Raw genomic sequence first — 13,296 nt, forward strand, 5'->3', positions numbered from 1 at the left:
GGAAGAGGGTGGAGAGCTGGCTGTGGCTGGGGGAACACCCTGGCTGCTGTGGGGATGGATGCTTGTGTCCTCAGAGACATGGCCCAGAAGATGCAACAGCTTTAAGGAAAACTTTGGGAAAAGAGAAACCTAGGAAAGACTTTCATGGGGTATTGGGATATCAGTGGAGGTTTTTGGGCTGAGTCCCTTGGGCATAGTCTGCTCTCCTTCCCAGCTGCAGTTCCAGGGTGTTCCCATAGCGCCCCAGAGCTCAGCCCCAGCCCTTCACTGTGACAGTGGCCATGGCCAGGCTGCTCCTCTGTCACCTTCCCCTGTCCCTGCAGAGTGTGGAGCTGGGCACGTTGACCTGGTGATGGTGATCGACGGTTCCAAGAGTGTGCGGCCCCAGAACTTTGAGCTGGTGAAGCAGTTTGTGAACCGTGTTGTGGACCTGCTGGAGGTGTCCCCCCAGGGCACCCGGGTGGGGCTGGTGCAGTACTCCAGCCGCGTGCGCACCGAGTTCCCCCTCAACAAGTACCACAGCGCCGACGAGATCAAGAAGGCAGTGATGGATGTGGAGTACATGGAGAAAGGCACCATGACAGGCCTGGCCCTCAAGCACATGGTGGAGCACAGCTTCTCTGAGCTGGAAGGTGCCAGGCCTCTCTCCCACAACATCCCCAGAATCGGGCTGGTCTTCACAGATGGACGCTCCCAGGATGACATCTCCGAATGGGCCAGGAGAGCAAAGGAATCAGGTGCAGGAGGGGTTGGGAACCCCAAATTTCAGTGTTTTGGGCATCCTGGGATGGTTCCTTGGTGTGCTGTCTCTGTGAAAAGCTGCAGCATCCAGCCTTGGGGAGCTGCATCCCATAGCAGACGTGCTCTGTTGTGGCCACAGGGTGCTCTGAGCAGCATCCTTCATGCAGCAGCCTCCACCACCACAGCGCTGCCACACTCCTGCCTGTCCTTCCCAAATTCCTGCTGTGTATTTGGGAAGCCCAGAGAAAATCCTGCTGCAGGGTGGCCAGCACAGTGCTCAGGATCTGTCCTTGCCACACAGGGATTGTCATGTTTGCCGTGGGTGTTGGAAAAGCTGTGGAAGAAGAGCTGAGAGCGATCGCCTCCGAGCCAGTGGAGCAGCACTTCTCCTATTCTGCAGACTTCACCACCATGACCCACCTTGTGGAGAACTTCTCCCTGAACATCTGCCCAGGTGGGTGCTCTTGGCCATACCAGGGGACTTGACCCCAAGCCAGGGAAGGCTCTTCTGTCCCCACAGAGCCAGCAGGGTGGTTTGTGTGCCTGTCACCCTGTGTCAAGCACCCCAAGGCTGAGCTGGGCTGGTGTGAGCCTAGACTGTCACAGGATCTCTCCAGGCTGTTGTGGGTGTGGATGTGGGTCTCTGGGAGGGATTTGGAAGAGAAGGTGAAACTGGAGGTATTAATTAAAAAGCAGGAGGGGTTAATACAAAAGTATTAATGTGATCCACCACCCCTGTACCATTGCACGGGCAGAATTTGGGGAGTGGCACCCTGCCTTGGGGGATGCTCTGAAGGTGGCCCGTGCACCTTGTTCAGACCTGTGCACCTTGTTCAGACCTGTGCTCCTGCTGCTGCTGGGTTACTGTGAGGGTCTCCCTGCCCTGGGACAGGCTGGGGCTCCCCAGCGCCCTTGAGTCCCCCACAGGGCTGCAGATACAGAGCCAACGTGCCCCCTGCCACCCCAGCTTGAAGGCAAAGTGAAGCTCAGCACTGGCTGTCCTTGGCACACTGTGCCCACAGGTGTGACAGCTCTGTGGGATGCCTGGCAGAGAGCTTGCTGGATCAGCAGGGCAGCCTGACACGAAGCAGAGAGGCTGAAAGAAGGGGGCAAAAGAGTGGGGAGAGCCCTGAGCCCCAGTGGGTGGCTGCAGGGACAAGGGACCTGTCTGGGAGCAAGGGAGAATGGGCACTGTGGGGCCGTGGTGTGACAGCAGCCAAACCCCCTGTGGCAGAGGAGGGCAAAGGGGAGACGGAGATCCGCAGCCCGTGCGAGTGCGAGGCGCTGGTGCAGTTCCAGACCAACACCGTGGCCATCCTGCAGAGCCTGACTGAGAAAAATATCCTTTGGGGTGAGGCCTGGGCTTGCCAGGGGGCTGAGGACAGAGCACACGTGGGAGAGGGAGGGATGGGTAAATGGGAGAGGGGAAATTTTAAGCCCTTTGCTCAGCAGGCTGCCTGGCTCACGCTGTTTCCTTAGCACGTTCACTTGCTCAGATGACAGCCAGACTTGAAGACCTGGAAAAGCAGATTGCCAACAAGAAGTGATCCTGGCAGAGGGCTGCAGTGCTCAGCAGGGCACAGGATGGATGTACATTAGCTACATGACATTGTTATTGCTAGGTTATTGTAAAGCATCAGTGTTTGTTCTTGTATTGCAAAATCCCCAGGGGGCTGTGTTTAAAAAACCCAAAAATCCCAAAAACACACAAAAAGGAACTTGAACAAAGCCCCTGCTACAAAGCTGAGGGGTTCAGTTGTCGTTCCTTGGCAGGTCTGGGATGAGGGGGAGCAGCTCTGTGGGCAGGCTGGTCATTGGACAGACATGACACCTGGTGTCCCCCAGAGTGACTGGGATGGCACAGTCCCCCTGGACCCTGGCAGACTGCTTTGCAGGAGAAAAAACCTGCAGTGGTGTCACCCTGAGAGCTTCTGTTGTCTCTGCTGCCAGGTGGTGGGGCAAGGACAGCTGGGTGGTGCAGGCAGCACAGGGGATGCCTGATGCCCAGCTGGCTCCCAGCGTGGTGCCCAGGAGGGATCTCATGGGAAGATAGATGGCAGGAATTCTTAGATCCCCTTGCCCCTGTTTGGCAGAATAGTTTGGAAATTGGTATTAATCTTGTTTGGTTTTGTAATCACATAGCAAAATGGTAATTATTCTTTCTATCAGTATCTATGTGTGTGTGTGTGTATATATATATATATGTATATTTAATTCTGAGAGCAGGGTAGTGCTATTTTTGAACTCTTGTTTTATATAAAGGAATTTCTATCTTGACAATAAACACCCTGAAGATTTGTATGAGATGTCCCTCTCCTTTCAGCTGGGCTGCAGGATGACAGAGGAAGTTCTCTGTCAGAAGTGGATTTTGGCTTTTGCAGAGAAACTTCTCTGTCAGAAGTGGAATCTGGCTTTTGCAGCAGCTGCTGTCCCCAGGATCCAGAAATCCTTTGGGGAAATCTTTGTTCTGTGGCACCCCAGGGTGCTGCAGGCTCAGCCCCAGCTGGAGGGAGCCAGTGTGGCATGGACACTGTGTCCCCATGGGCAGGGCTTGCTCTGGAGCCTCTGCTTGTAGGAGCACAGGGAGCTGAGAGCTGAGCTGGGCATGGAGCCACAGCCTGGCCAAGGTGCCCATTGAGCTGCTTTGGGGTTGGTGCTGAGGCAAAGGGACACCCAGGATCTGCTCCTGATGGATCCCTGCACAAAGAACCACCCCTGACAGCAGGACTCTTGAATCCATTCTCTTGATTTTATCCTCATTAGTGCATTTAGTTCCTTTCAGGGGATAACACAAAATTCCCCTCTGCTCCCCATGAAGCTGCAGCCCCCCCAGGATCCATCCCTGCCTCCAGCTCTGGGGTCCTGAGCACAGGAAGGACCTGGAGCTCTTAGAGTGAGTGCAGAGGAGACCATGGGGGTGCTGCAAGGGCTGGAGCCCCTCTGCTGTGAGGAAAGGCTGAAGGAGTTGGGGATGCTCAGCCTGGAGTGCCATGGAGGGGCCACACTGCATCCATGAAGGGCTTGAAGGGTCCCATAGGAAAGATGGGGACAGAGTGTTCAACAGGGTCTGTGGTGGGAGGGGGGGGAATGGGGGAAGGGGGGATGGCTTTCAACTGCAGCAGGTTGTTTTGGGTTAAAATGAAGTTTATGGGTTTTTTTACACTGAGGGTTGGTAGTTTATGGGTTTTTTTACACTGAGGGTTGGTAGTTTATGATTTTTTTTACACTGAGGGTTGGAAGTTTATGGGTTTTTTTACACTGAGGGTTGGTAGTTTATGATTTTTTTTACACTGAGGGTCGGAAGTTTGTGGTTTTTTTTACTCTGAGGGTGGGAAGTTTGTGGTTGTTTTTCCTCTGAGGAAAACAGACTTCCCACCCCTCTGAGGGTGGGAAGTTTGTGGTTGTTTTTACTCTGAGGGTGGGAAGTCACAGGTCCAGGCCGTGCACAGAAGCTGTGCATGCTCCATCCCTGGGGACATCCATGGCCAGGGGGACAGGACTCTGTCTGCTCTGGTGGGAGGTAGCTCAGGTTGGAATACGATGATCTTCAGGGTCCATTCCAAGGCAAAGCAATCAGGAGGGTTCACATTCACTCCCTCAGTAAGGTAAGTGAATTCCTGAATTTCCTGTAGGCATCTCCTGCAGGAAGTGCAGGAGAAAGGGAAATCATACCAGCTAGCTGAACTTTGAGCTGACTGGTCCTGGTGCTGACCCGCCCTATAACGTCACTCGCTCCCCTGCATCCACTGTCACCCTGCTTGAGTGCAGTTCAGTCCTGTTTGCTCTGTCTACGGTCCTGGACGGTCTCTGCAGCCTGGATCTTGCCACCCATCCCTGCAGGATGCCAATTTTTGTCCCAATGAAGGTACAGTGCCATTCCATGGAGGTGGAAACTCCCGAACTGCCTGGCTGGGCTGGAGCTCTGTGGGGATGCTGTGGGACAGGGACCCCACTCTGAGGTTCTGCTCCCTATGCAGGCTGTCACTGACACTGAGGAGGAGATGGAAATCGATATGAAAGTTGATAGAGAAGAGAGTATGGCTATAGATGTTGAAGAGAATGGAGATGAAGAAATGGAGGTGGATGTGGAGGAGGAGATGGAAGAAGAGATGGAGGTGGAAATGGAGGAGGAGATGGAGGAAGAGATGGAGGTGGAAATGGAGGATTATGTTGAAGACATGGAAGAAGATGAGAAAGGTGAGGAGAAGTACATACATAGTCTTGGGATGAAGATGGAGCGCAGCAGCAGCACAGGCAGGCACTGGCCATGCCCTGTCCACAGGCAGGGTGGGTCCCCTGCTGCCAGGCTGGGCTGGGCTGGGTGGTCCTGCTCAGGGACACGGTGCCCAGGGGGGCTCCCTGGGTTCTGGAGGCACAAGCACCACCCCAGCCTGCCCTGTGCTTGCTTTGGGCCATGATGTGGGTCCCTGACCTCAGCCCCAGCCAAGCTCCTGCTGGCAGCAGAATGCTGCTCTGGCAGCATGTCTTAGCCTGGGACCACAGGAAACAGCCCTGTGTGCCCCACTGGGGTGACCCTGTCGCTTGCTTTTCTTCCAGGACTGCTGGAGATGCCAGGCGGGGATGCCATCCTTCTGGATATGTACAGAGTGCTCTTCATTAGTCTTCTGTATATATGTTTTAGAGAGTGTCGTTCTCTTTTGTAAATATATATTATATATTTATGTATATTATAATATTTATATATATAGAATATATATAATACAATTATATATCTTTCCATACATAACCGTTATATAGGTTCTTATGTAAATACGTTTTATAGTTTGTTGTTTTTATATAGATTATTACAATACAAATACATGTGTTACATGTGTTCTCTGTGACTCTTCTAGGACAAAAAAAAAAATCTCATTTTTTCACATCCCGTTCTTTTTGTTTGCGTTGATACTACACAGGAAATTATTATAAAGTTAACGGTTTGCTCTAGGTTTCCTGCGCTGGAAGTGTCTGGGAGTGCTGCACAGAGCAGGTCCCACTTAAAGGTCTGTACACACTTTGTATATGTAGAGGGAGCTCCCTATACATGTACAAAAAGGGGCGTTTCTCGTGGGATCCCATGTGGTAGCAGTGCCGAGCCTGCGTGGCCCATCTATACAGAGATTCCTCACCAGGTGGCACCAGACACCAGCGCTTGGGAGCGGGAGGCGGAGGCGGAGGCTGAGCTGCGGCCACCCCGAGCCAGCCCGGGGCTGAGGGGAGCTCGCAGGGCCGGGCAGGGATGGATGGGATGGGATGGGATGGGATGGGATGGGATGGGATGGATGGATGGATGGATGGATGGATGGATGGATGGATGGATGGATGGATGGATGGATGGATGGATGGGATGGATGGAGCTCATCATCAGGCTAAAAGCTTTGCATGGATGGATGGAGCTCATCATCAGGCTGAAAGCTTTGCATCACCTGGTGGGGCACAAGCTGTTCCTGGGGTGCTTGTCCCCCAGGGTAAGGCTGGGGGATCAGGGGCTCCTGATGTCCCTCCTTTCCCTCCCCAGGGAATACAGACTGCAGAGCCCTGCTCTGGCTGGGAGAAAGCATCTGCCACAACACCCTCAAGCACTGCACAACTGGGGCCTTGCAGCTTTGGAAGGAGGGACATTTCATGGAGAAGAGCATGAGCCATGTGGGATGGGGACTGCTCTGAGGGTGCTGGGGCAATGGGTGCTGCACAGGTAACAGAATGCAACATGAGGACTGCAGGCAATCCTGTGCTCAGAAATGCTGGGTCCTGGTTATTTCCTGTGAGTTTGTAACAAAAAGAGTTCACACTTCCCCCCTGCTGTGAATAAAGCACTATAGAATGTTCTTCAGGTGAATTCGTTTCCCTCCCTTGTCCTTTCCATCTTCTCTGCAGCTTAATCCAAGCCTTGGTCCTTGATATTTTCTCCTGTCTTGGAGGCAGAGGTCCAAACATGACCTCAGCCAGATTTGGCACCAGCTGTGAGCACAGCCATGCCCTCTTCAGCCCCAACAGCAGCTGAATGGCAATGGATTGTTTAAAAATTATTCCAGTGCTTGTATTTCTCATCAAAAGTGCTACATTGCTGGTGCACAGGCCAGAAAATCTTTTTGGGTTGGCTATATCATCTGCACGTTATTTAATAAATGACTTCACAAAGAGCTAACTGCAGCCACAGAGTCAACAGGGAAATTGGACAGTAATTAACAGATACCAGGTTAGGTCAGGCCAAGTTAACGGGGCCTGTTGTGACTTGGGAATGGAAGTCTGAGCAGGAAAGGGCACAGTGAGACACCCACCATGCCCTGGATGGGAAGTGGCAGCTCCAGGGGCTGGATCAGTGCAGTTCTGGGGGGCTCAGGGGCTGCACAGAGCAGTAGAGGTGATAAAGGGCTTTTGCCCAGAGCAGTAGAGGCGATACTGAGCTTTTGCTGCTCTTTGTCCCTGCCGGGTTGTGAGATCACGGCTGCCCTCTGCAGGGCTGGGGGAGGTTGGCTGTGGGAGCCTTTCCCTACCCAGGCATTCCCAGAGCCTGTCTCCAGGACAGCTTGGGCTCCTGCCAGCCACAGAAGTCCCACAGAAATATTTGAGGAACCCCTTACACAAGCTGAGTGGGACATTGACCAATTGGTGGGAAATGGAGTAACTTCCCATTGCCCAAGGGCACCTAAAGAAAACAGATTTACCTGGAGGCCAGGGCAGGGTTACAATTTCCTTGGGAGGGAGGAATGGGTGGTGGGACCTTTGCCATCCAAACGAGGAATACAGCCCCTAATCCTCACAGCCATCAAGAGTCAGGGCTCCATCAAGCTGTCCTTGTGCTGCATCATGGCTGATGACAGGTCTGTGAGGAGTGGGTTATCCTACCCCAGGGGGATCAGCCACCTTCTTCCAGCACCAGCCTGCTTCCTATATGGCAGAAGGCACCAGAGAAGATACTGGGGTTCAGGTGACCCCCCCCAGAGCTTGGGAAAGACTCACCTTGGGCTGAGCCAAAGCTGCTTTCCCTACACAAACTCCCAGTGGGGCAGGAGTAAGGAGGATTTGGGGCTGGGACAAGGTACCTCTGAGAAAAATCTTGAAGGATCATCCCTGGGAAGGCACAGGCAGCCTCATGCTGATTTGGATCATGCTGTAAGGTTTGGTTTGCAAGCAAAGTACAGAGGGAAACCCATTGAACAGAACCCCAGAGGAGAACACAGGCACCACAAGGGTTTCTCCTGAAAAAGGATACCTGGAGAAGACACCTGCCCAGGAGAAAGCAGCTCCACTGCCTGTTAGGGTGGACAATGCCCTGGCACATGTCCCTTGGCTTGTCCCTCTGCCCTAGGTGCGAGTTGTGCAATACAAGAGCCGCTTTTTGAGCAATCAAACAATCACATCTGAACCTTGCGCAAGAGGCTTTTCTGGAAAACACAACGCAACAGGCAGAGGAAAGAGGCACCAACACCGGCCCGCTCCCCACCCCCGACCTGCCCAAGGGTTTAAATGTTGGTGTCCCGCACCGCCCACGCTCGCACGCCTCGGGGACACGGCAGCATGAAGGCGGTGGCCGCCCTGCTCCTGGTGGGGATGCTCATCCTCTGGGCAGAGCTGCCGACAGGTAGGAGATGTCCGAGGATGAGGCAGGGGAGGAAAAGCTCAGGGGCTGCGAAGGAGCCGTGTTCACATGGATCCTATGGGAGGGGAGAGGGGTGTTTGCCGGGCAGCATCTCCCCAGTGCTGCCCCGGAGCCAACCGGTCCCGTCTCCTGCAGGCAGCGCCTGGTCCTGTCCCCCGGTGCGCATCATCTGCGCCCTGCACAACCCGCCCAACCAGTGCTTCCTGGACCGGCACTGCCCCCGCGGCAAGAAGTGCTGCCGCACCTTCTGCGGGAGGAAATGCCTCTCCAAGCCACCCTCCATCCCCGTCTCCTACGGTAGGAGCTCCGGAGCCCCGGCTGCTCCCGGTGCAGAGCGGGGTGTGATGCTCGGGGGCTGTGCCCAGCTGCCAGAGCCTCCCGGCAGGCCCCTGGTGGACAAACGTGGGCTGGGGTGAACGCCCACATCTTCCTTTCTCTACCGTTCTCAGTGTGAGCTCCGGCTTCCAGGATGGACTGCGGGTCATCTCAGCATTGCCACCGCAGCTCAGCTCCAATAGCGCCCTGTGACAGCTGCTGCACTGTGCTCTGTGCCGCCCCTTCCCCTCTTCCTCTGCTCCCCACGGCTCTTTCCACAAATAAAAGAGGCTTTTCTCAAGGGTGTTTGTGATGTGTGACTCCTTTCCTCACCTCCTCTCTCCACCCTGGCACACAGTCCCACTGCTGCTTTCACCCCAGAATTTCTTCTTCTGGGGAAAGAGGATGAAAACAGCCTGGCTTCACACTTGCAGTGTGGTTAGGGGCTGGCTTGGGGGAGAAAACCCATCCAGAGGCACACAGCCTCCAGGAGGAGAGAGCAATGGGAAGGGACTGGAACAAAACATGCCAGGCTGCTTTAGGAAGGCTGCAAGGGACCCTGGAGAGCAGTGCCAGGGCTGCACAGGGCTGTGGGAGGGCACTGACCCTGCCTGCCCAGGGGGACACAGAAGGCAGAGGCTCCCTATGGATACCCTACTTGGGGCTCACCCTGAGAGCGCAGGGGGGGTTACACAGACCCAAACCCCAAGTAGTGCTGAGCCTGGGCTGGTGGGGAAAATCCAGCTGAAGAATCTTGCCTGGGAAAGCCTCAAGACAGGGCAATAAAGCCACAGCTCCAAGGGGTTCCTGTAATTTTTGTACAGCTGAATGCTGGGGACAAAACTTCGGGAACTGCCAAGAAACATCAGCAGAAGAGAGTGTGCACAGCCTGAGGCACCTGCTGGCCTCTGTGCATGGCAGAACCAGGCACTGCCACCACCCACTGCAGGGCAGAGCATCACCCAGCCTAATGCCCAAAGGGGGCCTGCCAGACCTGCCCAGCCCCTGCTGGTGCCAGGCTGGCTGAGAATGTCCCATTCTGCACCAGACTGGAGGAGGAGCTTGGTCTGTGTGCACACACCGAGGGAGCAGAGAGGAGCTGCTGCTGCTGTGTGAGAGCTGGGCTAATGATCCCCACGGCCAGGCAGGAGCAAAGCAATCTGGAGAGCAGCACCAGCTGGCCAGACCTTAAACTACCCACAAACACAGCAGGGTGAAGGCTCTGGCTGTGGCATTGACACCTTGCACGGTCCATGGGAGATGCTGGGAGCTTCCTGGCCGAGACTGGGCAGAGCATCTGCTGGAGCGGGTCCTTATATGGTCACAGCTGTGTAGGTGACCTCTGTGAAGCAGCTAGAAGAAGGCAAGATTCACAAGTTACTTGGACGGAAGGAAGAAGTCCTATGATGAAAAAACCCCCAACTCTCTGCTTAGCCTGGCCACGGGAGGGCAGAGAGAACCGGAGAGCTCATGCGGCGCTGGGGAGGCTGAGAGCGCCCGGTGATCCGGCAGGGACAGGCAAAACATGAACTGGGAGCTCATCAGCCAAACTCAGTGTGAAATGAGACATTGCTTCTGCCCAGGGCAGGGTCCTTGCAGGGGAAAACTCCCACTGACAGCAGCCCAGCCTTCTGGAAAGGGGGAGCTGTGCCACACAAACCGTGAGCTGGGAGAGGCTGAGCCCCAGCGCTCCGGCATCCATCCTCGCATCCCGCACCCATCCTCGCATCCCGCATCCATCCTCGCATCCCGCATCCATTCCCTGCATCCCGCAGCCATTCCCTGCATCCCGCAGCCATCCCCTGCATCCCGCAGCCATCCCCGGCATCCCGCAGCCATCCCCGGCATCCCGCAGCCATTCCCTGCATCCCGCATCCATTCCCTGCATCCCGCAGCCATTCCCTGCATCCCGCAGCCATCCTCGCATCCCGCACGGGGCTGGGGCAGCCGGGGCAGAGCCTGAGTGCACCTCCCGCGGCCATTAGTCGCAGATCACAGCCCTCCTCCTCCTCTTCCACCAGCACCAGCTATTATCAGCTATTAAGCAGGCATTTCCATACAGCTGGCTAATTTGATAATGCTGCAATTATCTTGGTTTGTTAACAAGATTAGATTGCTAATTGGTTTGATTAAGCACAGAGCTCCAGGCGTGGGGTGCCTCTCAGCTGGCCCTGCATAACCTCATGGATGCCGTGCTCAGGGCAGCAGCTCCTCTGCAGACACAAGGAAGTGGCAGGGAGGGTTCACCCTCCCAAAACCTGCTGCCTGAGGCCTCCTGATCTCCCTGTGAGAGGAGCCTCTACCTGCTCTGAGACAGCTCATGTCACCACTGTCACCCAGCTGCTGGCCCAGAAAGACAGGAGGAGTTGCTTTGGACCAAAGGATGCTCTGGGGACATCAAGTCTGTCTCAGTCCTTCTGCTTTTTGTTTTGGAGCCCTGCAAGTCAGAAATCCCAGGGGCAATGCACCAACTGTGCCTCCACCTGCAGCTGTGTCAACAAATCCTCTGCCTTTCTCTTCCCAGGCACAGGTCCCTGCCTCCTGGGCACAGCATTTCCAGCATTCACCAGCTCTGCTGGGGAGCTTCCAGCACTGGATCAGACTCACCTCTACCCCCTCCATGCAGCAGCACCCACCTGGGAGGGGCTGGGCAGTGCACCAGAACACACACAGGTCAGGATCACTGATTGTGGCAAGCTCCTGGCAGCGTGCATTGGCTGAAATCCTTTGATTCAGCTCTCTGGGGAGGAAGGAAATTTCCCTCTTTGTCCTAGGTAGGTGCCAGCAGGACCATGGGAAAAGCAGTGAGTGTTGAGTCAGAGAGATTCCTCCCACATCACCTGTTTGCCCAGGGCCAGAGCAGCCTGGAGAGGAAAGTGTTCATTTTCTCTGCCTGGGGGCTCAGGACTCACTAATTCTCCTGGGACAGGCCCACCAGGTCTGGTGCTGGGAATGTGGACAAAGGCTGTACTCAAGGGCCCAGCTTGGAGTCAGAAATGTCCATTCATGGCACATCACAGCAGCAGCAGCAGCACTGCAGGGCAGGCTGCTGCTCTGGCTTACTCCATCCTCCCTCAAAGCAAAGGTTTTCAGGCCAGTCACTTTTGGCCAATTCCCAAAGGAAACATCCAACACTGCCCAGCATCCCAGGGGATGGAATCCAGGGTGTCTCCCCAGGGATCCATCAGCACCACAGAGCATCCTTGCTCCACACAAAGTCCTTTGTTCCACTCTGAAATGTGCACAGCACAGAGGGTGGAGAAGTCAAGTTTCACCCACAGCACTGCAGAACATCTTTAATATTTCCTTGGAGCCTCCCCCTGCATATGTTATGGTCTGGCTCAGAAGACTGGGTGGTTGGGGTCTGAATACAGAACAGTTTGGTGCTCAGTGGTGATGTGAGACCTTTTCAGGAGATGATTCAAACCAGCCTAATAAGAATTACTACAGCTTTGACAGCCTTTGAAAGGGGAGGGTTATTTAGCTGGCCTGGCCTAGGAGTGGGAATCTGTAGTGCCAGCAGGATCTCAGCAATCACATTAGTTCCAGAGGAAAAAATACCCTGGGCAGAGCAGATCCACTCAGCAGCAGCTCTGCCCATGGTCAGGAGCTGTGCACAGCCTTCATCATTCCTGCTGAGGAGCAGCAGTATTCCAGGAGGGAAAAGGAGTCAACAGCACCCTGCTGCCCACCATAAAATAAATAGACACACACCTCTGCAGAAAAACAAACCATCCTCACAGTTAAAGGTCATACAAATTCACTCTGTGCCATTCTGTGGGATGGTTTATACAAACTCAGCTCCTCACCTGGACCTAGACCCTCTCCAGAGGCAGGGAGAGGGCTCTGGGCCAGAGCTGTCTCACACCAGCTGATGCTCTCCAGCATTTTCTTTCTGAAGACACAGGGCTGCTTTGTCTTACATGGCCAGGACACACCAGTAACCTTTCCCAGTGCCCTCCCACTCCCACCAGTGAGCAGCAGCACAGGACAGCAGCTCCCACTGTGCTGGGAGGGCAGAGGGAGCCCTGGAATTGTGTAGTGGAGGGAGGCAGTGTCTGCCAGCAGGGCACATTTGGGAGCAGGGCTGGGAGCTGTCCCTTCTGCCTGGCTCTGGCACATCACCCCAGCTGTGCCCTGCCCAGCCCCTGCAGGGTGGGGAGCCCCCAGGGGATGGAGCCAGGGCTGAGGGATGCCAGAGCAGCCCTCTGTTGTGATTTCTCTCCTGCCTAAAGTGCTGCCAAAGCTCTCACAAGCTGCTTGTGACAAAGGCCTTCAGTCTGGCAGGGAACAGCTCTGCCTGCCCCAGCCAAGAGGCAGCAGAGATGTGCTGAGCTGCTTGGCTCCATCTCCCCTCCATCCCACCAGGAATCCTCAGCAGGCTGCTCTTTGCTGCAGCTGCACGAGGCTGTGCACACCCAGGAAGCCTTTCAGATGCTGGCAGGACTTCCCTGAGCCAGGCAGCCAAAAGGAAGGCAAAAAAAGGTGAGGCACTGACAGCACCCTGTAGCTGAGGGAGATCCCTACATGCCAGCAATCCTTTTCCCCATGCAGAAAGAGAGGAGGGGAGACATCTCCTTCCTCTGCAGCAAGCCACACTGCATGAAGACACATGTGAGGGCTCAGCAGTGGCACAG

At 55.0% G+C, this 13,296-nt stretch overlaps 2 protein-coding genes across 2 annotated transcripts in view; both read left to right on the top strand.

The window, feature by feature from the left end:
* The window catches only part of MATN4 (matrilin 4), a 17,113-nt gene extending 14,079 nt beyond the window's left edge, over positions 1-3,034 (top strand). Inside the window, exons 9-12 of the mRNA XM_071446547.1 lie at positions 324-737; positions 1,043-1,195; positions 1,976-2,080; positions 2,230-3,034. Coding sequence (XP_071302648.1) covers positions 324-737; positions 1,043-1,195; positions 1,976-2,080; positions 2,230-2,288 — 731 coding nt within the window. The 3' untranslated portion in view covers positions 2,289-3,034. The remainder of the gene's footprint in view (positions 1-323; positions 738-1,042; positions 1,196-1,975; positions 2,081-2,229) is intronic.
* A 5,153-nt stretch (positions 3,035-8,187) lies between these two features.
* On the top strand, positions 8,188-8,960 carry LOC139599442 (veswaprin-c-like). The gene is made up of 3 exons (XM_071446721.1): positions 8,188-8,326; positions 8,480-8,641; positions 8,794-8,960. Exons 1-3 carry the CDS (start codon positions 8,212-8,214, stop codon positions 8,796-8,798), a joined length of 282 nt encoding a protein of 93 aa, XP_071302822.1. The 5' UTR covers positions 8,188-8,211; the 3' UTR covers positions 8,799-8,960.
* Positions 8,961-13,296: the final 4,336 nt, after the last annotated feature.

This window comes from Agelaius tricolor, unplaced genomic scaffold (assembly GCF_023055355.1).
Source record: "Agelaius tricolor isolate 1412-34295 unplaced genomic scaffold, bAgeTri1.0.p SCAF_23, whole genome shotgun sequence".
Lineage (NCBI taxonomy): Eukaryota > Metazoa > Chordata > Aves > Passeriformes > Icteridae > Agelaius > Agelaius tricolor.

Excerpts from the sequence above, each read along its gene's own strand:
- LOC139599442 (XM_071446721.1), top strand. The coding sequence starts at position 8,212 with ATGTTGGTGTCCCGCACCGCCCACGCTCGCACGCCTCGGGGACACGGC. Across the intron at positions 8,327-8,479 it reads CTGGGCAGAGCTGCCGACAG|GCAGCGCCTGGTCCTGTCCC; the intron begins GTAGGAGATGTC and ends CGTCTCCTGCAG.